Here is a 27,196-nt window from a genome sequence, read left to right as displayed (position 1 = left end):
GCATAGGGCTAGCACACTACCACTTGAGCCACATCTCTGCATTTGGTTCAACACGACCCTGCCATGGTGGCTCATTGGAGCTAAGAGTCTCATCTGCCCAAGGTGGCTTTGAATCACAATCCTTAGATTTCAGACACAGGAGTAGCTAGGATTACAGGTGTGGCACCAGTGCCTGACACATTTTTTATACTATAACATGAATCTATTCGTGGAGTCTCTGTTAAAATTATTATATTGACTGTGTTAAAAAAAAAACCCTAAACTGGAATCTACTTACTGAATAAAGAAAAAGAAGTGTCCTAATATTTGAGCACCTATTGTGTATAAGTATTACCCTATTAAATTCTTTATCTCATTTAATCTTCACAATTACTCTGTGTAATAGATCTTACAGCCCCTACTTCATAGATTAAGAAACTAAGTCTCAAAGATAGGAAGGATTTGCTTGCAATATCTAAGAACTAATTTGCAAAACCATGATTTGAACTAAATTTAATCGGATTCTAAAGCCTAGCAGTCTTCCTATGGCAGTGTACATAAAAAACAATTTGAACACTCTTTGGCTGAGTTGCTCTCCACTAAGCGTGTCTTTTCTGAAATAGCCAGCATCCTGCTTCAGCCACCAGGATGCCCATTGGAGGACCACTGACCTTCCATTTGGATGTGTAGCCAAAACAGACTTTTAAAAGATTGGCCACTTTCACTGAAGAATTTATGCTTTTCTCTTTATACTCTGAGATACCACCCTGTTCATTACTTTTATCATCTGTATGACCAAAATAACTAAGGACAGTTTGGAAGGAACATATATTTTCACTCATAGCTTCAGAAGACTCAGCGCATGGCCACTTGGCTCTGCTGTTCCTGGGCTCATGGTGAGGTGGAACATCATGGTGGGAGAAGCAGTGTGGAAGGGAGCTGCTCACCTCATGCCCACAGGCTAGCACTCAGGAACCTGCTCTCCAAGTATCCATCCCCGCGGTCTCTGCCCTCCAGCCAGAACTTAGCATTCAATGGTCCTGGACCACCTGCAGTCACTACAAGCTGGAGACCAAGAATTCATCACATGAACTCTTGGGGAACACATCATATTCAAACCATAACACCATCTTTGACAAACAAATCTCACTTCCCTATATTTGCCATCCTTGAGCAATAAGTCATTTTTATCTTGGTCCCCAAATCATACAATCTCCTAGGAATAAAAGATAAGAATAATTCAGTTGTGGAGGTCTACAACAAAATCCCATTTAATGAGGAAAAAAAACATAATTATATTAAGTGAAAGTAAGCTAGGCCCAAAGAAACATAGGTCCCATGGTTTCCCTTATTTACAATAGCTAGTATATGTCTGAGTCAAGAAGAAAAGGTCAGATAAGGTGATGTTAGGGAAATGAACCCTAAGATATGTATTCAAATGTTTTTTTTTCTTTCATGTGATTGTTTCTAACACATAAGATTATTTCTTTGTTGCTCTGTATGTCCCTCCCCCACAGTATAACCTCTGCTATCACTGTATTTGATGTCGGTATAATTTGTGGAGGGGAAGGGGAAAAACATATCATTTAAATAGGGATACAGGTGGACCCATTGCAACAATGAGATGTACAAGTCATTATGTCGAAAATGAACTTCATAATCTTGGTGAGGGGGTTGGGGGGAGGATTGGGTGGGTAGGGCGGGTGCAGGGTGTGAAGGGATGGGAAGGGGAAACAAAGGAGGCGGCCACAATGCTTGATAAGAAATGTACTCATTATCTTGCACATGTAATTGTTACCCCTCTGTACAGTATTTTGACAATAAAAAAGAATAATTCAGTTGTTGAGGTCTACAACTATTATCCAATTTAATGAGGAAAACAAAACATAGATGTCTGGTTTTCACCATCAAGGTGGACCCACAGCCACCAAGTAGGTTAGAGTAGTGCAAAACCCAAATGCTCATCCCATTATGCAAGTCAGTGGTAAGTGATTGTTCCTGAATATGACAAATGCCAGGGGAACTCAAGCCACTACAAGCTACTACAAACAGACATTGTCCACAGACCCCTATTTCAGAATACACCATCTCAAACCTTTGTTACTCAGTAGTACTAAAAGCTTACATTCTGTGGACACTCAGCAAAGGCATGAACCATGCTCGTCACTTTCCTTCATCTACCTGCCCTTCATCCTCAACTCCAGCCCTATTGGTTAAATTTACTCATTAAATCTGTTCTCCATGTAAGATAACCAAGGCATATGGAGGTGCCTTCAGCTTACTTCACCAATTATTTTGCAACATCCTAGAGAACTGAATTTCTCTATTTCTCTTTGTGGTGGACCCAGTTTTCCCTCAGTTTGTTATGGACAAATTATAAAAATAGAAAATACTCAAAAAAGAAAAGACATAAAATTTGTCCTTGAGATTCAGTAGAATTATTGTGTCATATTAAGATAAATGCTTAGCCTCAATTTCCCAATATCTATACATGTCACAAATGCTTGAAGTTCTTGCGGGTTTGAGGACCATATTTTGAGTAGTCCTATATCTTAAAAAGCTAATATTATAAGCTGGGTATATTCAAACGCAGATGGCTAATGCCAAAGCCTATGACATCACTCTTTTGATGTACTCTTACATAGAAAAATTGTCTAACCAGTTCCTTGCAGATTTCTAAGTATCAGCCATCAATAGTATTACCATTATTCTATTCTATGTAGTTCTCAAGTAATGAGTCCATTATTAAGGTCAGCAGTGAAGATCCTTACAGACAATTTGTACTATATGAAATTAATACCATGTGTTTTTATTGCATGAAACATAAGTTTCCTTTAGATGATAAATCCATTGATCAGAGCATATATTCCTCTTTTGAGCTATCTGATCAAGTCTGATAATAATAATGCTAATAATTGGCATTTACACATCACATTTGATAAGGATAAGGAATAAAAGTTGTATTTTCACAGGGACAATTTCTCCAGGGTGTTTATATGATACATCAGAGGAATGTTTGTTGAATAAATACTGCAACCTCTTAAATTTTCTCCTCATCAGAGACTTGTGGATAATCTGTAAGCAATTGGTATCCCCTTTGCCACAGGACTAAACTTCAGATTTAATTTCTGCAGTTGTCCATCACTTTTCCTGTCCAAAGACCATTCTACAAGAATCATGTTCTGATGGTTTTCTCGGGTGCTTAAATTCAAGAATTGAAAGCGATGCTGGAGGAAAGAGGATTTCTGTTAAGAGTGGGAGAGAGGATGAAAGACAGGGAATCAAGTCTGCCTATAATAAGCACTTCTTTCAGTATAAACTAGAATTGGAAGTGCATGTCAGGTGGAGATTAGTTCTAAGACTCTTCATTTTTAAAATTACCCTTTTTTGCTATCCCATTTGGTTATACTTACAGAAGAGCAGATGTCAGTAAAGATCTATAATTCTCCTTCCCAATGATTGATGGAAAGGTAATGAAAAAAGTTATTTCCAAGACAAGTGTATCAGTTAGAATATTCTTTTAAGAAAATGAAAGTATATTACATAGTTACCTAATGTATCCTCAGTGTAGACTTGTAACTGGCATTATTTTTTTCCCAAGGCTGAGGACCGAACCCAGGGCCTTGCATGTGCCGGGCTGGCACCCTTCTGATGCACTAAACCCCCAGCCCCGTAGCTGGCATTATTGTATCTACTTGAAATATGGGGAAACTAAGGTGGAAATTCACTTGTGACTTCAGGCAGTTTCTCAGTACCTTTTATTTTAGAGGTGAGTCCATATAAACACGCCTCTCCTTTTTCAGTTAAATTCTTTCTACTGCTCACTAATATGCATTTCTTATAGTCAATAATGAAAGCTCAGATACTCTAAGTCATCCACAGTCCCTCACTTGAAGGCCCCCATAGTAATTACATTGACATTCCTGCCATCCAACTTTTTATACAATTTTACTCACATAAGGCCTGGATTGTATACCTAACTTGAGTCCGTTTTCCCTTATTTCTATGACACTATGAGCAAGATATCCCTGTCGATGCCTGCTCATTTTGACCCTGGTTTATAGGAAGAACAGAGTAATAGGTTTCTGAGGTTAGGAAATGGATCCTCACAAGCCAGCCCTTAAAGGAGATCCTTGGCATGCCTTACAGCAGCGCAGGCTCTCCTTGGGCTCCGTTAGCCAGCTGTGCTGCAGTGTGGGAAAGAGGTACCTGGCCCTCTGGAACAAGCTGGGGCTTTCCCTGGCTGTTGGACAGTCTGCCTGGGCATCCTGTTCATAGAGCCAGGACTGAAGTCGGGTCATGAGGCAAGACTCCCACCACAAGGACACCCTGGCAGTCAGCATGTTGACAGACCAGCCAGGAGCCATCTTTTGTTGTTGTTGTTTTTTAACGTGTTGTCTGGTTATACCTAGACTTCCAAGATTCATGACAGCCCTGACAAGGGGGTAAATGTTTAGCGTTGGCCAGAGGAAAGTCTCAAGGAAGGCCAGTCCTCATGCCAGAGAACTTGGATCTCCATTTCAGATCCAGGCAAGCTGAAAGGCTTAAGTTGATGGAGGGATGAGAAGGTATTTATCATAACAGCACAGGGAAGAGAGCACCCGGAGGGACATCTCCCAGAACACTAAAGGCCGGCACATGTTTGCACACAGGCACGGGCACTCACAGATCTAGACTTACAAAACAACACTCAGATTATAGACAGGAATACTTAAAATGACCAAGACCAACGTCACTCATGCCTAGTGTGAACCCACCCTCATTCACGCTCTCACCATTTGGGGGGGAGCCCGTGAACGAGGTAGTGCTCTGGGCAGCGCTCAGGACCAGCCAAGCCCTTTTCCTCGAAGTGCACGTTCTTCAATACATCAGGTGTATTGTTTACAACGGCTACTTCTTGTTGTAGTTTAAAACAGGTTAGAGATATGCCAACAAGATGCATTATTTGGGCCTCTCCTGAGTCCTATTCTTCAGAAGGAAACGACAGGGTATTATTGGGCAAACTGACTAAACAGGAATTCAGATGACAGATTTGCTTATTTCATTGTTTCACATATACATTAGGTAACATCATCTTCCTAACACTAGGAAATAAACACTGAAGGATGGTGATAGATATGCAGCTTACCCTATTGGAAGAAAAAGGTTTAAAAAACAAGGACAAAAAGCGTGGCATATCAACAAAGATTGATCTAGATATAGAACGTGTATTTCAGTACTCTTTTAACACTGTACTATTTTTATTTCATAACATTTTGTAAATTTGAAATTATTTCCCAATGAAAAAAAATCCATTTTACTTTGTAAAATGAGCAAAGACATAATGTCCTCTAATCATTTCATAAACTTCACTAAGTCATATCTGATTTATGAATGTTTCATTCACCTGCTAATTCAAGAGTGCAAGATGTACCAGAGATGGTACACTAAGGTAAACCTTCCAGCACGTCTCCCTCCCCTGACATGAGCCAGATACACTTACGTTTCCTCTGTATCTACAGGAGATATATTGAAGTATAATTGTACCATTCGCTGTCCAATTTTAAACCACTTTCTCTATTAAGTACCCTGAGATCCCAGCTAGGTGATAAAAATGGAAAATGCCAGAAAATTATCCCTTTAAATACAACCCTCTCTTTCCTCTGTGTGTGTGTGTGTGTGTGTGTGTGTGTGTGTGTGTGTGTGTGTGTGTGTGTGTGTGTATGACTGGTTTTAAGGCCTGAAGTCAGGGCTTTGGTCCAGTTCCTTAGCTCTTTTGCTCAAGGCTGGTGCTCAACCACTTGAGACACAGCTCCACTTCCATCCCTCTCTTAATGCTTCATTAGAGTCTGGTTCCTGTCTACAGGCTTGCTGGCCTCCTTTCCTATCTGCTTTTGTGACTTCCTTTCTGCCTGCTTTGCTGATTTCTTCCCCTATTTCCTGACTTCGGTTAACCGATGTCAGATAGTTTTTACCATCTCCTCACTGTCTACACCTCTCTCCTTCTAGTTTCCCAATAAATCTCTGGCATGTCAAATCTTGTCTTGGTATCTGTCTTCAGAGGATCTAGACTAACAGCCTCCTATTTTTCAAGTCATCCATAGAGAACTAAGGTATTACACTTAGTCACCTTTCCTAGCCTTCATCAGTAGTACATTAAAAGGCTTCTCCAATGCAGACAAGACTTTGGAGAAGATTGGAGTGGAAAAGGTAGTTGGATAATTTTAACAGGTGATGGAATCAAGTCTCCACCACAGTGCTAGCTCTACTACACAGTATAGAAACAGGCCTTGTCCCGGACTTGCAAGGATCCCACACAAACATGCTTTACTTCTGAATACAGACAGCAACGCAATAGAATGGCAACTTCCTTGATAGCTTTAACTCCCTATTTGCTTCCCCAACCGGTTGTAAATGTCGACCTCGAGGATCCGAATTCCATGTTAGCTACTCTTCCTCTCCAGGCTTACGTTGCCCACTGTCCACTTGGATTTCCACAAGTCACGAGCTCACTTCTGTTTTCTCTTGAACTGTAACTCATTAATTCCTGGCATTGTCCTTACTAAGGTCCCAGGCCATGAGTCCTCTGCTGCACCACACACATCCGTCTCAAAGTCAGCTCCTTTGAAAGCTCCTTTCAGTCTGCTTACTTTCTTAGAAAATGGTTTCCCTCACCCCCTGGTTGTTGCCTTGCCAGCCAGCAGCTGGTTCTTCTCTGTCCCTGCAAGAATCCTACTGCTTCTGACTGGGTCTTTCCTTCTTTATCCCATTAGTCACCTAATGATATCCCTGCTGCTCAGCCTCTAAAGTTCTCCACACTGAAGCCATGGTGATTTTTCTAACAAAATGGGCGTAATTTGTTTTGTGATGTCCTTGCATACTTTTCAAGCTCTTTTTTTCTGTATGTTGTGATAAAGCCTACAGACATTCAACTACCACCCTCACCCCCTGCCATGATGGATCTCATTCATTTTAAATAAGATTAGAGAAAAATAAGGCACCATTCAGTTCTGTAACACTGACATGGGAGAGGCCATTTTTTTATTTTGAGATCATATTTTAGAAATACAGAGATAATACACCTCATATAAAGGTACAGGATTTGCCTGGCACCAATGGCTCATGCCTCTAATCCTAACTACTCAGGAGGCTAAGATCTGAAGATCATGGTTTGAACAAAGTCAGTTCAGGCAGGGAAGTCCTGAGACTTTTTATTTCCAATTAACCAGAGAAAAAGCTGGAAGTAGCACCGTGGCGCAAGTGGTAGAGCACTAGTGGTAGAGCAAAAGAAATCTCAGTGATGGCTCTCAGGCCCTGAGTTCAAGAAAAAAAGTTTAGATTTTAAATAAGTACTGTGGCAAGTTTTGACAAATACATAATATACCCTAACACATTACAGAACTCTTTCATCATAACCCCCAAATTATACTTTAATTAGGAAATGACTTAAAAATAAATTACAGGAGAGAATGATTTAAAAATATACAATCATCCAGCACCATTGTTTTAACCCTTTACAATTAGTTCAGTGAATTTACCTTATTTTTTGTTGTTATTCCTGGGGACATACATTTTCATTTGTTGAAACATCCTTCCTCCTGATAAAAGTGATATTTAGAAACAGAGTAGATTATAACAGAATTCCATTACCTTACCCCTAACACATGCCAAAGCCTACCATCTATTAATCTCATAGTGATTGTCATTTCATGTTTTGTTTATTCATCTAATGTGTATGCACAAAACTCATTTGCAGATCTTCCTTGGCATGTAGTCTCTGGCCAGGTCCAGAGAGTTCCAGAGATATTTGTTGAATAAATACACAATGTTAAAGGCCTAGATTAGTGACTTTTAAGTCATATGTGAAGTTCAGACTTTATGCCAAGGCAAGATGTCCATTATGTTATGTGTGTGTGTGTGTGTGTGTGTGTGTGTGTGTGTGTGTGTGTGTGTGTTTCCACAAATGCCATGATTAGATCTGTGCTTTAGAAAGGCAACTCAAACCAGTGTAAAGACTATAAACAAGTGACAAATATAGTTACAAGGATTGAGTTGGGCATACATGGTGTGTGTGTGTCTGTGTGTGTATGTGTCTCTATGCATGCGTGTACGTACTGGTCAGTCCTGGGGCTTAGACTTGGGGCCTGAATGTTGTCCCTCAGATTTTACACTCAGGGCTCGTGTTCTACTGCTTGACCCACAATTGCACTTGTGAGGGGTGGTTGATTGAAGAGTCTCGCAGACTTTTTTGCCTGGGCTGGCTTTGAATCAGGATCCTCAGATATCAGCCTCCTCAGTAGCTAGGATTATAGGAATGAGCCACCAATGCCCAGCTCTGTGAGGTGGTTTTTGTTGTTTTTGTCAGTCATGGGGCCTGAACTCTGGGCCTGGGCGCTGTTCTCAGCTCCTCAGCTCAAGGCTAGCGCTCTAACACTGAGCCACCGTTCCAGCCCAAATATAGGGTAAAAGGAGTGGAGCTCAAACAGAGTGAAAAATTCAAAATAAACTTTTTGACTTTAAATATTTTATTGGCTTCAATGCATATACACTTGAACAATTCACAAGTGAAGAGTGGAGACACTTGCTATTCTCATTATAGATGTTCTATAATCGTGTAGTATGTTATTCTGAAATACATTTCTGTACTTATTGGCTTATGTTTTCCACTACAGGACACCTCCATTTGTTCTATTAGTATTATTTTTCCAAACGAGTTGAATGACCTTTTCTTTTTCTTCACAGTATGCACAGTTTCTCACCCCTCAGTATCCTATCATCATAGTAGATTAAAATACAAATGAGAAAATTCAGTGTTGCTGGTGCAGAGCATGATTTAAAAAAAAAAAAAAAACATGCATGAATGCACCAACATATCATGTTCAATAATGGGATGACTCATTTGAGGAAATACAAACTTTTCCTGAAAAAAGTCTAAAGCATCAAATATATCAAAAATAATGTGAGTATGCTAATATGGGATTCATAAAAATACCATCTCTACTACAAAAAGCTAATACAAAACCCGTGTCATCGCTTCTCATCCTCCTTCACACGGCCCTTTCTCTGCTGACCAGTGGACTAGGAGATGTCTCTCGCTTTTGGCCCCTCCCTCATCCTAACAAGCCCTGAGAGAGTGGCGCCCAGCGGCCATGTCCTCAAGTATGTGAAGGAGGGCAGGAGCCGTGCTCTGGGCATTAGCCTCCAGGTCTCTGGATGGCAACTACCTCAAACCGATCATTTGCGTCAGTCTATAGATGAAAGGGAAGGAGGCCTGGTTGTCCGGGCCTGCATGTTCTTGGTGCTGCTGGATGCCAGGCTGCAGCAACACCACCTGCTCTGCGGTGGGGCTGTCTTGGGGGCAAGACACCCCAGCTTCTCCTGGGACAGGCTCTACGTTGTCTTCAAGTTGCGCCTTAGACCTGTGCTCCTGCTCCTCCCCAACTTCCCCTTGCAAGGGCCCTGCCAGGTCTGCTGGGGCCTCTGCAGCAGGCGTAAGATCAGCTGCCTGCCTCAAGTCCCGGCCCTCTCTGCCTTGCCCTGTCAGGCACAGTAGCAGTTCCTGCAGCTCCTTCTTCTTCTCAATCTTCTCCTGCATCAGCCGGCGGACACACTCTTCTTTCTCACGCTGCAGCTCATCCAGGACGCCCATCTGCTCTTCACAGGATGCCATCTCCTCCTCCATGGCACTGATGCATTCTGACAGCAGGCTGCAGCGACAGGGGTGGTCATCCACTGGACTCTGCTGGTCCACCTGGCCAGGCAGGTCGTAGGTGAAGCAGATCTTCAGCCGCTTTGTGGGACTCTGGCTGTCCTGCTCTCCCTCCCCAGGTGCGCTGTGGTGCCAGGTCTTGGGGTAGAGGGCCTGGCGCTCCAGCTCTGTCTGGCACTGTGCTGCCAGGTGGGCCAGGCCCTCACAGCGGGCCTGCTGCTCCTGCAGCTCACGGCTGAGCTGCGCCTTCTTAGATTCAGCGATAGATAGTGCTGCACAGTAAAAATCCCACATGGTATGTGGGTTGTCCACGTCCTCTGGGACGGTCACAGCAGGGGGAGCCGCCTCCTCCCCCTTGTCATCCCCTCTGCTCTCTCCTTCGCCTTCTCTAGGGAGAGTCAGGAGCCTCAGCTGGGACTGCAGCTGCGCATTCTCCTGCCTCATGGCTTTCAGGCACGTCAGTGTGTCCTGGAACTTTGGAGGCACCATCCGGTCCTCCAATGTGCTCTGCACCTGCTTCTGCTGCAGCTGCTCCAGCAGCTGGGCCTGCCTCCTTAGGTGCTGCTGCAGGGCCTCCTTCTCCGTGCTCAGCTGCTGATGGGTGGCCAGGTGCTGCTCACAGGTGGCTCTGAGCTCCTGCAGCTGGGCCAGGGACTGGTCCTGCAGCTCTTGGGCCTCTTGGTGCTTGGATTCAGCCATCTCCTTCCATTCTTTGAACGTCTCCTCCCGCTGCTCCAGCTTCTCCTGAAGATGTTTCTTCTCCTGCTGCTCGGCGTGCAGGAGGCCGGCGAGCGAGTCCTTCTCATTGCTCAGCCTCTTCCAGCCGTCCTGCAGCTGGGCCAGCTGCTCTTTCAGCTCGCGGTTGCACACCAGCATGTGTCTGTTGCTCTCGTGCTCCTTCTCCATCGTCTCCAGGATCTTGCACCGGTCCGAGGCATGCTGTTCCCATTCCTCCACCTTCTTCTCCAGTAGCCATAGCCGCTGCTGCTGCTCCAGGCTCTGGAGATGGAGGCTCTGGTTCTCCTCCACCTGGAGGTGAAGGTGTTCCTCCAGGGTCTCGAGCTCCTTCTGCAACTGCAGGGCATGAGCCTGCAGCCACTGCTCAGCCTGAGATGGTCCCACAGGGCGCTGCAGCTCTGCCAGCTGTACTCTCAGCTCCACCAGCTCCCCCTCCAGTTCCAACACCTGCCTGGCCCCTTGCTCTTTCTCCTCTCTCAGCCTGCTCACCTCCTCTAAGAGCTGCCAGGCCTTCTCCTTCCCTGTACACCTCTCCACCATCAGTTCTTCCTCCAGAGAGTCTCTCTCCAGCTTGAAGGTGGTGGCCACCTCTCTCATGCTCTGGAGTTGTCTTTCCAACTCTGCGTGCTCCACCAGCACCTGCTGACACATGTGCATTTGTATATCCATGTTGGCCTTCTGCGTCAGGAGCGCGTCCAGCCTGTCCCGCAGCTCAATGTTCTCATATTCCAGGTATTCACAGCTTCTGCTCTTCTGCTGGAGCTGCAGTGTCACGCGGTTCAGGGCTTTCATGAGCTCGAGGTTGTGGAGCTCGGTGTCAGTCTCTGTGGTGGAGATGGCAGACAGCTTCATCTCCAGCTCCCTCATGCGCTGCGCTACAGCCTGCAGGCGGCTGATGAGGTGGTCCCGCTCCAGGGCTCTTCCATCGGCCACCTGCCACATGTGGGCCAGGGCAGATTGTAAACTGGATTTTTCTGAAGCCACCATCTGCACTGATAGATTGTACTGCTCCCGCTCTGCTCCCAGTGCCTCCTGCATACAGGCAGTCTCCTCCTGCCGCTCCTGCAGCTCCTTATTCTCCTGCTTCAGTAGGTCGATCTCTCTGCAGAGCTTCTCGTTTTGTATTCTGCTGGCATCGAGGGCAAGCACCAGGTGTTGGTAGCACCTTTCGAGGTCCTCGGTGGTGGAGGGACCCTGGTCACTCTTGACCCCGGCAGCTCTGACTGTGCCCAGAAGCGGGGGAGGCTCAAGGCCTGCGTGGTCTTTGGCACACCCTCAGCTGAATGACCGTCCCCGGCGGCGTTTGTCTTGGAGTTACCTCCTTTTTTAGGCTTCTTCTTTCTCTTGGGTTCTGCAGATCCGGCAGGACCATTCCTCCGCTGGTATTCTTCCAGGAGTCTCTTTCCTGCAGCTAACTTTTTCAGTCGTGTTTGTTCAGACATCCCAGCTCTGGGACGGGGAAGATGTGGGGGCCACATTCCCAGGCTCTTGGATGTCACCTCCGTTCTCCAGTCACCACCAACTATATCTACCTCGATGCACCAACTATGTCACCTCGATTCACCTCGATTTGCTCCCTCACCACTCCGTACCTCTACCTCCCTCCACGCCTGGTAGTGGTGTCAGTCAGTTGAGGGAATACCAGTGCTACTAGGCAGCATGGAAGGTGGGCGTGGCCTCTATTCTTGGATCCCATTGGTCAGAAAAACAGGGGAAAAATGGGGGTGTGTGGCCAGAATCTTGTGAGCCAGGCAGAATGGGGTAGTCAAAATGACAGCTGCTCCTGTGGCCCCATCCCCACACATCCTGTCCAGTTTGGTTGGCGGCAGAGTGGGACCTCCCCTGGGAAGTGGTGCATGGTTTTACAAGTCACCCTTCCTGGTTCCCAGCACACAACTGTGGTCACCAGGGTTTCCACCAGACTTCCCACTGCCCTTCAGGTCTGCAGGTGTCAGACGTCTTCAGGTCTCCATGCCATGCAGTTAGTGTTGTTCGGATCATATCTGCTGACTCTGGCATTCTGATCAGGGAGGCGCAGGGGTTTGCAGTGGCTTTGGTACACCCTGCTCCTGCAGGCTCTCTGGGACTGGGCAGCACAGGGACCTCCTAGGCCCAGGGCTCCTCTCCATGAGTACTGGCCATGCTGCTTTCAGCTCAGTGAGGCCATGCATAGCAAAAACTTCCTAGCCTAAAGGGAGCTTGAGGCTGTGGAAATCATCTTCTTCTTACATTTCAATGAAATCTTACTGAGCAAATGTTCCCCACACTTTGGCTGTGATCACAGAGGGTTCAGAAACACAATCACGAGAGGACTACTCCACCAGAGTAGTCAGTCATTTAGCCACGCAGCCATCTGACTAGTCCCACCCAAATGCTGTCCTGTCTGTCAAGAACGCAGCTTCTGGGGTCACCCTCAACCACTCCGGAGCTCTGGGCCATCGACCGCAGCACTGGCGAGGTGGGGTGGGGGATGAAATGATTGATGAGTTCATTATGTGCGGCTGGCTTTTCCTTCCCATGAAAAGCTGTGCTGGCTGTGGTGGTCCACACCTGTGATCCCAGCAGGAGAATAAATCATGGGTTCAAAACAAGCTGGAGCTACCTAGCCAGTTCAAGACTGGCCTGGGCTACAGGCCCTCAGGCTGGGGCTGTGATGCAAGGCCCAGTCATCTTTGCTGCATTGTCATTTGCTGGCTAGCCTTGCCCCGTCCTCCCCCACGACCCCTCTCTCAGCACAGCACAGGTGACTCATCACACACACACACACACACCATGGCACAAAATATACTTCTAATAAGTGATTAATAATGAAGTAGAATAGAAGATTCTGTGGTTTGGGATTGAGAGGAGATTCAGAGTTGCGTTGCTGAGAAAAATTCTATCAGAGAAACACAGATCAGGCAAACTAATTTAGAACATGAAAGTGTCCAACAGATAAATAAGCAAGGAAGTGAGAATACAGATGTTGCTTCTGTGCAAATGTTTCTCCATTTGCCCATCTCTATACACTTCTCACCTTTCTTGGGGCCCCAGGACCCTTACCATTTAGGCAGCAATGTAAAGAAGTGCGCATTTCTTTTTCTCCACACAACTGTTTACCTCTTTGGGCAAAAATTTTATTCTAGGTAGTTAGATCTAGTTAAAACCCTAATGGTGCTAACTGATATGACCTCCAAGTTATGGGAAAAAAAAGTGTTTTTAAAAATATATATAAAGTGCTTTGGCTTATTCCCTGCTATCCCTGTCTTTGATCTTGGTGCCCTGTGTCTTGTGCATTTGTTTATCTGATTTGAGGAAGGGAAGGGGAAATCACAAAATGGTGAGACAAAGGACAACGGTTGAACCAATGCAACAGCAATGCTCACAAGACACTATGTTGGAAATGAACTTTACAACTTGGGGTAGGGGAGAAATCTGGAGAAGGGAAAGTGGAAGAAAACAAGGTAGGGGGTAACAGTGTTAGACAAGAAATGTACTGATTACCTTACCTATATAACCATAAGCATTCTGTACATCACCTTTACAATTGAATACAATTTTTAAAAATGCTAATGACATTTTTAGGGGAAACCACTACAGAATAGTGGCCACTTTTCTCAGAACTCTTATTTTTCTTTTCTGAAGAATGTTAGCATATTTTTTATCAGGTTGATTGATTTAGGGGTCAGATGTTTGGAGAAATATTTCTCAGCCTTCAATTTAGAATATACACAGCTACCTGAGTTTCTGAACATCCTAGTAACAAACCTGATTTTTCCCATTTATGAATAAAAAATCTCCTATTGATTTAATGTACATGAATTAAGTTTTCAACTCAGGAAGACAGTAGATTTACAAAATTTAAACAGCAATTAGTTTGCTTCGGCTTAATAGAAAGAAGGAAGAAAACGTGATGTTCTCATGTCTCTATACCTCTAATGTGACTTCCCTTTAAAAGAAATTTGTCCTCTCATAAGTCATGATTCACGTTGTAAATAAGTTCATCACTTTGCATCAATTGCTTGGTATGAAGTAGCTATAGTATCTTTATGTTTAAATTCTACTTGGTAAAAGAAAAATGCAATAGAGAAAAATTGCATATTTAACATTTATGAACCATTTCCCCGGCCTTCTGGCTAATAGCCTTGTCCAGAGAATGGCAAAAACATACATAATAATGTTGATTTTATAGCCTTGTCCAGAGAATGGCAAAAACATACATAATAATGTTGATTCTTGGTCATGGTACATTCAATCCTGATTATTGCTTCCTATTTACTGACTTTACCCTTCTAAAACTTTGCTGCTATGACATAAGAATAGAATTTGAGCAAAGAATGTCTCACACTTTCAGAATTAGTAAAGCTGTTTTTATCAAAATATAGTAGGTGTCAAGAAGAAGAAGGCTTATAGCTCAAATATTCAAATGAATGGTTTTTCTTGATACTAGATAGGTATTTCTAAGTGTACTGATTGTGTATTTCTTAAATAAGTCATTGTATTTAGTGGTGACTACAAAGGCTGAATAGTACAGTGAAGAACAGATAAACTGGTGGTCCATAAAAAGACAGCATTCCAAATGTTTAGCAATTTCCATGGTGCAAATATTTACTGTCTCCATCATGGCCAATTTCAGACTGCCAGAATTCAGTAATTGAACTTAAAGTTGGGAAGGAAGCTCTGCACACAATCAGCTTGTAGGGCAGGAAGATCCATCTTCAGCATTGAATAGTGGAGCACCCGTGCTTGTGTTTAATGTCTGTTTGTGCTACATGGAAGCCACATGCATTACCTACTCTTCCCATGGTCAAATTTTGTCAGACATAAAACTGGCATAGCGGTTGGCTGTGGTGGACAGAGATGGGGGGGGGGGAGGATTGTGAGTTCAAGGTTAGCTTGAGCCACATAGTGATTTCTATGTGGTGAGATCAAAGAAAGGGAGGATTAATTTTGTTACAAGTCATCATCTCTATTCTTTTGTTGAAAACTGCAAAATTCAGACACATCTACAGAGTACTTCAACCACTAGCTACACAATACTCACTTCTCAGCAGCCCTTAGAACATTCTTCATAAAAGACATACAGTAAATATTAGCAAATAAAGGAAAGTTGAAATAAGTCCCACTATTGAAACATATTTAAGAGAATGAAACCAGAAATCCACAGGTAATGATATTACCAAAATTACGCAAACACACGAAAAATGAACACATGAACAGTACTGATGACAATGACTGAAGATGGAAAGGGAGAATCTGAATAATCCTACAAGGTAGTCTAAATGAATAGACTGAATGTCAGAACGTTTGGGATACAGCAAGAGTACCACTAAGGGAAGAAACTTAGTAGAGCTATGAGTATGTACCTTCCAGAGCCGAAAAAATGTCAGGAGGATGGGGAACAGAAAGTGAGATCTCAAAAAGCTTAATGATACACCTCAAAATGAGAAAAGAATGAGAATGCAAAATAAACAAATGTAAATAACTAGTGAAGAGGAGGAATCAAATGAATACTGAAAAAAACTGTGCAAAGTCTTGATGGAACAAATTTTGAAAAATAAGCTTTGTAACCCTGTAACATTTGTCAAAACGAAGAAAAGTGACTCAAATTAATATTAAAATTAAAAAAGGGAATGCCACAATACATTTCAATGAAAACCAAAGAATCAGGAGGAAATACTTATACTTAAAATCAAATGCCAGGTAGTGAATACTTTCCTAGATCTACCTTTTATTTTGACCTTCCTAAAATGTACCAAGAGTAAATAGTCACTTCAACAATTAGATGGATGTAGTAATGAAGAGTTGTCAAAAACAAAAAGGCCACGTCTAGATGGATTTGCTACCAATCTATGAGAACCTTAGGGAGTAACAAACACTGTTCTGATGCTCAGATCAGCAGCTGCCTCTGCCTCCCAATCAGTGCTGGCATGCCATGCATCTCCAACACTGCCACTTCTGTGTTGTGTTCCTTGTCTTTCCATGTCTTGTCATTATCTAAGTGCACTAGCAATGAGTGATTTTACTTATCAAAGGACATTCAGTAACAATGAGACATGCAGGACACTATGTGGAAAACAAACTTTACAACCTCGGCTGGTGGGGTGGGGGGAGGAGTTGGGGAAGGAAGGGATAGAACAGGAAAAACAAAGGATGAGGTAACAATGCTTGATAGGAAATGTACTCATTACCTTACTCATTAACTGTAACCATCTGTACAGTATGCTTACAGTCAAAAAGAACAATCAGACAACTACAAGCATGTCCACGTGATGAGTACATTCTAGGTAGCATAAACTGGAGGGACTCCTTGTACAAGTAGGGATATAGGAGAGGTGGTGAGGGAAACAGTTTTGCCTCCAGTGCCACATCCTTTTCCAAATCTTCCCATGGTACAAGATCAGTCCTGCTGATGGATGCACAGAATGCCAGTTTGTATATAAACCATAATTTCTTGACCTAGTGATTAATGGAAGGGCATCAGGGCTCATTCCATATATTGGCTACAGTAAATAATGCTGTAAAAAACATGATTGTGCTGATAGATTTAGTGTGACTGTTTTCTATCATTGGGTAGCGCTATGTTAAATTTTCTGTGGAAATTCTGTACTGCTTTCTAGAGTGGAAAAACAAGACTAATGTCCCACCAACAGTAATGGAGTTCCCTTTTGTCCATATTCATGCCACCATTTGTTATTGTTAATTTTCTTGATAATGGCTATTCTAATTGACATGAAGTAGAATCTCACTGTTGGTTTGACTTGCATTTCCTTTATGCCCAGACATGCAGAACATTGCTTCATGTGTCCTTCGGCCATTTTCACTTCTTGTGAGAATTCTCTCTTTAACTCATTAGCCCATTAATTAATTTGGTGGTTTATTTTTGAAGGTTTATTTCATGAGGTTTAATATTGTGAGCTGTTCAGTATACTTGGATATTAATCCCTTGTTCAAGCCCTTTTTTAACTTGTTATATAAGTCTTTGATTTCTTCTGATTCTGGATCTTTACTGAGAAAGGCTGACCTGGGTCTAGGAGCTCTCGTGTTTCCACTCCCCTTTCCTGAAATGTTTTCATGGTTTCTGTCTGATGTGATCTTTGATCCGTTTTGAATAGATTCTGGTGCAAACTGATGTCTAAAGGCTCTAGTTTCAGTTTTCTGCCAGTGGATAGCCAATTTTGTTCCATCACCAGCTGTCCTTCTTCCAACCTATGTTGTACTGGAGCATTGAGGTGAAAGGATTTGCTTTAGGAGAAAGACATGAGACTCTGAGCACCAGGGATGCCTAGGGCTCATAAGAAACCCCTGGAAGAATCCATCTTCCCTATAGCATATTCCAGCCAGGCTAGCCCACTATTTATCAGGTGACACAAGTGTGGAGGCCTTGCTACTTGGTGTTGGACCCTCAGTGAGAGCCTGGGGTCAGGCTGTATCTTCAGGAGAAGGATAGATTACATGTAGATCACAGAAAAAGAGGCAGCAGATGCACTAGCTGAGATACCATCAGAATCTTGTGTGCCACGTGGGACAAGCCATTTGGAGATGATTTTAGTGGGGAGATGTTAGAGACATTAGAGACTGTGGTGCTTGGTGAAGGCAAGAGAGCTGCTCAGAGTACTGATTTTGGGATCCATGCATGGGTATTCTCTGCAGCTCTGGCCTGGATAATCTAGTCTGCCCCTGCTTTGCCAGGCAGAGTGGCTTGGGGTAGGGTCCACACTGAACACTGGATGGAGGGAACAGGCCCTAACACCTGTCCTATCATTGGTGCTCAGGGAATTCAATGGGAAGAAGGAGAGGCCAGGCCTCAGACTCAGCTGCACACCTTATCTCCTCCCGGTGCCATCTCCTCCATTTGGGCACCTGCTTGGATCTGTACTTAGAGAATTTCTGTCAACTTCTGCAAAGTTCATGCTTCAAGAAACTAATGGCTTACCTGCAGTCGTACATGCCTGGTTCCCACGTGAAATCTCATGTCAACACTCTCCAGGCCCAGATGGAGGCCCTGGAGCTCAACAAGGCTGAGTCTGAGGAGGAGAATCCAGGGTTAGGAATAGGGAGGGGAGAAGGGGAGTCAGGGAGGGCCACACTGGGAGGCATAGTTAAGTGTGGCATAGAATTAGAAGCAAGAAGCAACCTGAAAGGCACAGGGGGTAGGAGGCATTTTAGAAGGTATCCTATTGAAAGTGAGGAACTGGAAATTTTGGGGCAGAGGGTGTCTTCTCTACCTTTGAAAACACTTAGAGCATTGCAGTAATGTGAAAAATCTTATGTGCTCTTCCAGGTGTTTCACCAGCCCAAAATCCTTACGAAGAGTTGATGCCAACCCAACCTGCAGCTGTGGTTCCCTGCCTAACAGGAAAACCAGTGTCACATTCAGAGAGCCAGCTAGCACCCTCTGCGTCTCTGGTGCCTAGCCCAGTGGGAGTCAAAGGCTCTAGTTCTGAGTGGGAGCTCAATTGAGATTTAGCACAAGCCTCAGTTTGTATGGCAAGCCCAGCAGGAGAATTGGCCTCAGCTTCACAGCTGGAGCCAACGCCACCTGTGGATCAGCTCAGAAGAACCATCATCAGCTAGCTTAGCCCCAGAGCCTACTTCATCTCTTCTGCTGGTGCCCAGTTCAGAATCACCATCAGCTAGCTCAGACCTACATCGTGCTCCAACTGTGGCTTTGGCTCCCAGCTTAGCAGGAGAACTATCAACAGCGAGCTCAGACCTAGAATCTACATCTGTATCTCTGGTGCCCAGCTCAACAGGGGAACAGTCATCTGATAGCATAGACCTAGAGTCTACTCCATCTGTGGCTCTAGTGCCCAGCTCAGAAGAATCCTCATCAGCTAGTTCAGACCTACAGCCTACTACTCCACTTGTAGTTCTGGTTCCCAACTCAGCAGGAGAACGGTCATCAGATAGAACAGAACTAGAAACTACTCCATTTGTGTCTCTTGTACCCAGCTCAGCAGGAGAAACTTCATCAACTAACTGCAACCTAGAGTCTAATACCTCTCTGGCTCTGGTGCTGAGCCAGCAGCAGAACCAATACCAATGTATAGAGTCAATGTATAGAGCCAGAACCAATGTATAGAGCTGGAATAAGAGTCATCTCCAGCACCTGCTTTGTGCTGGAGCCAGATGCTGTTGAGGGTCAAGAGCCTGAGCCATATACAGAACGTCTTTCAGAGCTGGGCCCAGAAGTCCCAGGTTCCATTGATTCAGAGCCTTAGGAGGCATCAGCTTTCTCAGGAGACCCTTCAAGTCTTTCTTGTGGTACCTCACAGAACTGGATGAACAAGGAGAAGCTGGATTTCTTGGCTTTTCCTCCTGATCTGGTGGCCAAGCAACTCACCATGATGGATGTGGTGAGGTCCTAGGCAGGGATGAAGGGAGGATGGGCTACCTGCTCTATTCTGCTGCCTGTTCTGTAGCTGCTTCTTCCCGGGGCCACGACCTTGTCTAAATCCCAGCTCAACAATACCTAACCATGCCAGAGCAAATTTCTGACATGTAATCAAAAGAGATGAGACCCACTCCCCTCCCAGGGGCAGCCAGGCCTATAGCTCATCCTCATTCCAGGAACTCTCCCCAGCATGAGGACGTTTTAGGCACCTATTTTATCAGAGGTTAGGGAAGACAAGACTGGCCTTAGAGGTAGACATTGCATGATGCACCAGGAGACAGGCATGTGGTGGCTATGTGAGGGCAAATGCTGCTGGTTAGCGCCATGAAGACAGAGCTAATTTCAATTAGATAGACTGGGATTAGGTAGAGAAAATACAACTCTCACTTTCCCGCCTATGTTTTCTTCTATGTCACTCAAGTGCTGGGTGTTCTAGGTGGTCAGCACACCAGACCCAGTGCTTCCCACAGGCTCAGGTCACCATGTGCACTTCCCTAGCTCCATCTCCTACTAGTGTCATCCCAGCCTGCACCTGGCATTGTAATCTATGACAAGGCCAGGTGACACCATTCTCTTCCTCAGGAGCTATTCAAAAAGTAGTGCCCTACCAATGCCTGGACTCTATCAGGTCCATGAGTGACAAGAAGGTCAAGGAGCACTTGGCCCCAACCGTCTGGGCCAACGTCACACACTTCAACAGCGTGTCATCCTGTGTAATCACAAGCTGTCTTGGGGATCACATCATGAGGGCCCCAGACAGAGCTCTTCTGGTGCAGCAGTGGATCAAGGTGGCCCAGGTATGATCCATGGGGCGACCAGGGACTCACTATTCTAAATTTTATCCTCAGGATTTGACTGTGTTCAGAGACCTGTGTGGATCGAGTCCCACATTCCCACAGACAATCTTTCCTCTAGCAGGCCACTCACTGTCTCTGTGCTCACCCAGATCTTGGGCTGCATAAAATCCTGCCTACTTGTCCCATACTCCCTGCTGTACACCCTGATCTCCCCCAAACCTAACTGTGAGAGGCTAAGCCAGCAACCATAGTAAAATCTGGTGTTAGAATCATCCAAATCTCAGTCTTTCTGCCCAGGAGTGCCTAGTGCTGAGGATTTCTGTTCCGTGTTTGCCATCATCTCTGCCCTGCAGCAGAAACTCTTCCATCCACATCCTGGAGAGGACCTGGATAATGGTTTCCAGGTGGGTCCTCTCTCTGCAGGAGCTGTGCCGGCACAAATGCTGGCATCACCCACACTACGTTTTTGTAATCAAAGCAGAATGGCATATTGGAAATTATATACCCCCCCCCCATTTTTCCAGGATCAAGTACTTTCCCCAAGCCTATGTATCCGTAAGTTTCGAAAGATGTATTCGGACACTCTTGTCCAGGCACCTGGAAGTCTTGGTTTTAAAACAAAATGGAGATCCATTCTCTCATCCTCCACACCACCCTCATTTTTCCAACGGTCACCTTCTCTTGTCTCCTCCTGTAGAGATAACTTCCGAAGATTTCAGAAACTGTCGTCATAATTTCTTAAGAAAATAACCAGGCCAGGTGCAGAGAGCTGCTATTGAAGGTAAGGAGATTTGGGTGAGGGGAGGACAAGTGTTTGTTGTTAGTTCTCTGAAATTATTTTGAACAATTTCAATTCTGTGTCAGCTGGAGTAAGGAGGGAGGCGGCTGCTTAGGCAGTGACCAAGAGGCCCCTCACAATAGTTGTACTGCAGGAAAACAGGGTATCTCTGGAGGACACTTGAACCCAGATTGGGGTGTCTTGCTTCCTATTGGGATTTTATATTGGCAGACTGTGTTAATGGAGTGGTTGAGTCCATTTGCCAAGACACAGGTCCCACCAGTCCCCTAGAATGCTGGCTTCTATTGCTGTCACTGTTGGATGGACTTCATTGGGGAGATTCCTGCTCTGCAGTGCCAGTGTGGTTCTCAGTGTTGCGCTGGGGCCAAATGGACATGGAAGTTATTGAGTTAGAGCCAAATTATCCAGGCTCTGGATGTAATGTGGGAGGCACTGTGTTGGCTCCCTAGAGCAGTAGCTGCTGCTGATCACACAAAAGCCGTGGTAGGTACTACACATCTGTGGAGAGCCTAGATGCTTTAAAAATGAAAAGGGAATGATCATCTCATTGAGTGTCTTTCCTAAACTCTCTAGCCGCTACTACGTAACAAGGAAGCAGGATTCATTTCCTCAGTCACAGGGCATAATTGTCCACATCAGGGATGCTGAAGAAGGCCCCAATTCAAGTGTAATAATAGAACTGACTTCCTCAGGAGAATGGTAGAATATTTGTGGGGATAGAATAAAATGGCTTTAGACTTGGGCCAATGCAAGGACAAAGAATTCGGCACCTGGGCCAGGCAGAAAGCTTCAGTTTTCTTCTCTCTTTGAGCCTCAATTACTCTAGGCACCCTGGCACACACCAAGGGGCTAGAGGACAACACCTTAGTCAATAGCCTGATGAGGCTGAAGGATATTTCCCCTTGTATAGCTACAGGGCACTGGACAAGTAGCCAGCCCTCTTTTCACTATTTTCATCTGGCATATAAAGAGATGAGGAGGTTTAGGTTTATTTCACAAGGGAAGATGAGGTCCAATAGAGAAAGAGATGTTCAAGAATTCAGAAACGGCCTTGGTGCTGGTGTTAATCAAGACAGCACCACTGGTGGGGGAAGATACTGAGTATTCCCAGCCCTCTGAGGCAGGTGTATTCCCACACTCCTTGCAGAAGAGGAAACAGTCACAATGAGGCCAGATTCCTCACTTGAGATCCCACACTAATGGAACTCAGCTAGAAACTGAGCTAGAACTGGCTTGCCAGGTGTTAAGCCCTTTGTCACAGACAACCAGGGAACTCTGCGCTCATGGTCTTGGATGATTGTGGATAGGAGAAAGACCTCTTGAACTCCACTCCCAATCATGGCAGGACACTTCCATAGTTGCCACCAAGTAGAAGAAGGCCAAGAGATGTCTGAGGCTGTCAAAGGAGTTCGTGAGTAACTGTGCCCAATGCCCCAGCTGTGTAAGACAAGAGAGTTCCCCTGGAGATCTTTTTACCTTTTCTCCACTCCTCTATATGCACTCTGAGAAATGGGCTCCATGTCTTCAGCATTCTGGCCCTGTTTTCATTCTGGAAGAGGAGCTGGACCCACCAGAACCAGGACTATAGAGAAGCTGGGTGGCACAGACTACACCAGTTGGGGTTCTTTAATGCCAGTATGGGACATAACCTGATGCAGATGCGGTTTGGAGTTCCAACTGCCAGCAAGAAGTTCAACACAGAACTGCCATATGATCCCCAGCATACTGTAATAACGAAGTCCTTGTGGGGCTTGGGATGGCTGAGCACCTCTTGGGAGACGATCCATGGGCCTAAATTACCACCCTTACCAATCTTACAGGTGCTAGTCAAGGACACTATTCCCTACCTAGGAATATTCCTAAAGACCTCGTGATGATTGGCACTGCCATTCAGGACTTCCTGGATGTGAGTATTCAGGGCACAGTTGCCACCCTGGGGCTAGTAAAGTCCCTCTGCTGAGGTGTTAGTTCTAGCATTCTTGAGAGCCTTCTCTCTCCTCTCTGAGCAGAACACTGCACCCGTTTTTCCCTGTTACTTTCAGAGCTGCCTGACCATAGAGACACAGGCAGATATTCAGCTGGAACAGCAAATTCCTCAAGACTGGCTAGCTGGGGAAAAGGAAATAAAGCCAAGGTTGAAAGACACACAGCATGTGGTCTAGGAAAGCCATCTGTCCTGAAAACCAAGTTTCTCATAGGTTTAGGCAAGAGGGTCCCAGAACCTCAGTCCTTAGGGAAGGAGTTAGGAGGGGAAAGTACCTTTCTGCAAATTGGCCTCACCCTGTTCCATGTATACTTGTCCTGCTCCCAGGGGTAGAATATCCAAGGTAGGCAGGAGGGCCATTTCTAACCACATTCCTGTCTGCCTTTTAGGAGGGAGTGATTAATTTCCAGAAATTGAGAAAGGTGAGTTACAACTGTCCACACAGGTAGATGCGCATAGCAGGGTTGGATTATCATGTGTATTCACTGGAGTTCCGTGGACCTTTGGTAGAGAGGCTAGGCACCTCCAGCAGAAAGCTGGGTGTCTGAGGTGGGACTGAGGAGAGCATCCAGAGACTGACTGTGTAAGCAATCATGTTCAAACAAGGAGAACCTGGGTGGGAGGAAGATGAGGGGCTCCCATTGCAGAGAGCAGAAATCCATTCCCCAGCACAGCCCTGTCATGTCTCCATCCTCTCCTGTCCTAACCATGAATTCGATGTTTTGGAGCAGGTAATGCAGCTGCAGACCACCTGCAATTTTTATACCTTCACACCAGAACAACAGTGTGATGCCTGGTTCAAGGGCCTAGAGCAGCTCAGCGAGAAGCCCAGGTGAGCTGGAACCACAGGGCAACATGAGTGGTGTTGTCCCTAGGATGGAGTTCTGAGAGCCTAGGTCTGTACCTGTGTCACTTTGACGCTCTATTAGGCCAATGAGGAACTGGTATCAGGTTCTACAGTTCAGGCAGACACTGGGAGGGGCCCAAGCATGCTATTCTCTCAGCTCAAAGCCACACTTTTCCTCAGTTATGACCTGTCTCTTGCACTGGAGCTCCACACCCAGACTAACACCAAAAGCCTTAATACCAAGCAGTGTTTCAGCATTGGCCAGGAGTGAAAGAAGTAAGTTCCTGGGCCTTGGTGGGCAGGAGCCAGGGAACATGCTGGGATGGGACACAGGAGCCAGATATCCAGGTGATTCCTTTCCATGACCAACCGTGTTCCTGGGCTGAGAGTCCTTGTTCTCTGATTCTCACTTCCTCACTGTCATGTCTCTATGGACCTTTAGTTGAGGAAGGAGGAAGGTAGCTGGTGATGGACCTAGATCCTTGACTGAGGCACCAATCACAGAGTGTATTGGTGTCCAGAAGTTGGTTCTTCTTTCTTTGTAGAGTAAACATGCCATCTATAAAATTGTCATGCCCAGAAAACTAACCTCAATACAGTGGAAGCTCCCAGTCCACACCATTGGATCAGGCCAAGTGTTGCCCAGACAACAGCAGTGGGGCTATTCTGGAAGTGGCCTCACACAGTAACAGGAAGCTGACTGGCTCATCTAGCTCCCACATGAACTTCAACAGGAGCCTCATCAAAGAATCCTCTGAAGTCCAGAAAAGATGACACTGGCCTTTTCCATACCCCTTCTTCCCAGTGCCAGCCTTCTCTATATCCATACTGTGATCCCCAAAATCCAGTTCCAAAATTCAGTTTCTGAAAGGCCCTAGAACTGGCTGCCACACCGGAGCACTTCTAAATGTCCTGGCTTCTCCTGACATTGTTGTGATCCACCACAGGTCTGGGAATAAGCACTTCCAAACTCGAGTCCAGAAGCCACACTGTACTTGCCACTCTGCTCATGTCCAGGTAACACTCAGAATCACATATCAATAGTCTCCTCCTTCTGTCACAATTACACTTGAAATTGGACAGTGTCCTATCATCCAGGACTCCCGGAAGTGCCTCAGGGGCCAGCTCCTGTTGAGGGTGGAGGAATGCCCACGAGTCTTGACCTGACACCTTTCTCTGGTGCAGGTCACTACCACATTTGCCTGTGGATTCTGCAGACTCTCTTACCAAGCTTATATGACATTCAATTCTATCATCCTGCCTAGAGAATTCAAGGGACCCAGGAGATAGCCTCCCTGCCTTTTATTCATTCTAGCCTTTAGTAGGCTGCACTGAAGAGTCTCCTGTCAGGGCTGACTGAGAGTGAGTGTGGCTCACAACAAAGCTTAGCTCCAGACACCATAGAGGGAAGGCCTCTTCTAGAACTCTGTCTTTACTACTCAAGGGTAGACAATAAATGACCTGCCCAGTTAACATGCCACTCCATACAGAAAAAGCATCCTGGGCATTAGAGAGCACATGGATATAATTTTTGAAGCACTTGGAACTGTGTCTATTTATTGTTTGTAGTTAGCATTTGTAGAAAGAGGAGAAAGCACAGTGCTACTGATTGGGCAGGGCAATGTGTAGATATCATAAATGTATAGATATTATAGATAGAAAATGTAGACTTGTTATTTATAATACAATGTTCTTTCTACTATAATCATTGTGGTTTTACTTTCATCTCTAGTGTAAATAAGACACTCTTCCACTTTATGTGAAATTCAAAATATTTAGTTTGTACAGTTCAGTGGACTTTATGGAGAAGTAGAGTATGATGCCACCCTTTCGCTCTCTAATGAAGGAGGGTATGGCCACCCTGCAGAGAGCAAGAGTTCAAATCTGTTTCACTAAACTGGTTGCTGCCATGATATGATGCAAGCAATTCTGGGACTGGAGGTTTGGGTCTCTTTAACAATAATATTTCCAGGGAAACAGCAATGACACTCAAGGTTGGAGGAGGTGTTTTTGACTATCCCTACATAACTTGCTGCCTCTGGGAAGGGATCAGATTTAAAAGTCAGGGGAGTACTTCATGGAAAGGGACCCTGCTGAAATTGAGGAGTTAAGGGAAAGTCTCTAGGCCAGTGATGACAAGAGACAATGGAACAGAAAAATCAGTGAAATCACTCACAGAGATTAACAGGCACCACAAAATTCATTTAAAAATGTCACCAGAGAAATAGGAGACTGCAGCCTTCCACAAGGTACTAACCCAGCTGAGGAGGAGTGTCAATCAGGTTTCCCTGGCCAAACCACTATGCATAATGTAAGAGAAATATATACTATAGTGTATATCAATAGAATGGCATGGTGGAATTATTTACTTGCTTATCTTTTTTATGAGAGAGAGAGAGAGAGGACTTTCTATTTAGTCCAAGATGTCTTCAAACACTTCCCCCTGCATCAACCTCAGGAGTGCTGGTATGGAGGTGGTACAGCCCTCTGACACCCACTCAGGCTCCCTCTGTGCAGGTCTGGGTCAGTCCCCTGTATTCCTGCTGGGTCCCTGCCTCTTCCTGGTCCCTTTGCACCCTGCCTTGCTGTCCTCCTCTGATTTGGTATCAACTTTCTCAGGTGTTGCCACATCTCCCACTACATGTGGTGGACACTCACCCAGTCACTATCCAGCCAAGTAAGGGTGCCTACCCATGGTGTAGCACTCTAACTACTGCTGCTATTTTTCAGCTCTGGCTTACTTTCCTTTAATTTCTCTCTCCTAAATCAGTGAACTATCAAGTCTGCACTGGGCCTGAGCTGCTTTTTCATGGCACCTACTCCCTGCAACCCAGCCTTTCCCATCTTCCCAGTGTCAGCTAACCCATGGGCCCAGGCAGTTCATGGCTGCCCTCTAGATCCCAGCTTCACCTGACAGTGACAGAAAGATGGCAGCCAGGACCCCATTTTGTCTCTCCTGGGGTGCTCTGCTGGTCAGCATTTTCCCCT

The 27,196-nt window shown here is 45.1% G+C and overlaps 1 protein-coding gene across 1 annotated transcript; it reads right to left on the bottom strand.

Moving 5' to 3' along the window:
* Positions 1-9,178: 9,178 nt before the first annotated feature.
* Positions 9,179-11,847, bottom strand: LOC122114853 (golgin subfamily A member 2-like). The gene is made up of 3 exons (XM_042688115.1): positions 11,724-11,847; positions 10,343-11,628; positions 9,179-10,261 (listed from the first exon to the last, which is right to left on the bottom strand). The coding sequence occupies exons 1-3, from the start codon at positions 11,845-11,847 to the stop codon at positions 9,179-9,181; spliced, it is 2,493 nt and encodes an 830-aa protein (XP_042544049.1).
* Between the last annotated feature and the right edge of the window lie 15,349 nt (positions 11,848-27,196).

Source organism: Dipodomys spectabilis, unplaced genomic scaffold, assembly GCF_019054845.1.
Source record: "Dipodomys spectabilis isolate Male_0828 unplaced genomic scaffold, ASM1905484v1 ptg000112l, whole genome shotgun sequence".
Lineage (NCBI taxonomy): Eukaryota > Metazoa > Chordata > Mammalia > Rodentia > Heteromyidae > Dipodomys > Dipodomys spectabilis.
The sequence above is the reverse complement of the archived record's forward strand: the minus strand, read 5'-3'. Positions and strand labels throughout refer to the sequence as shown.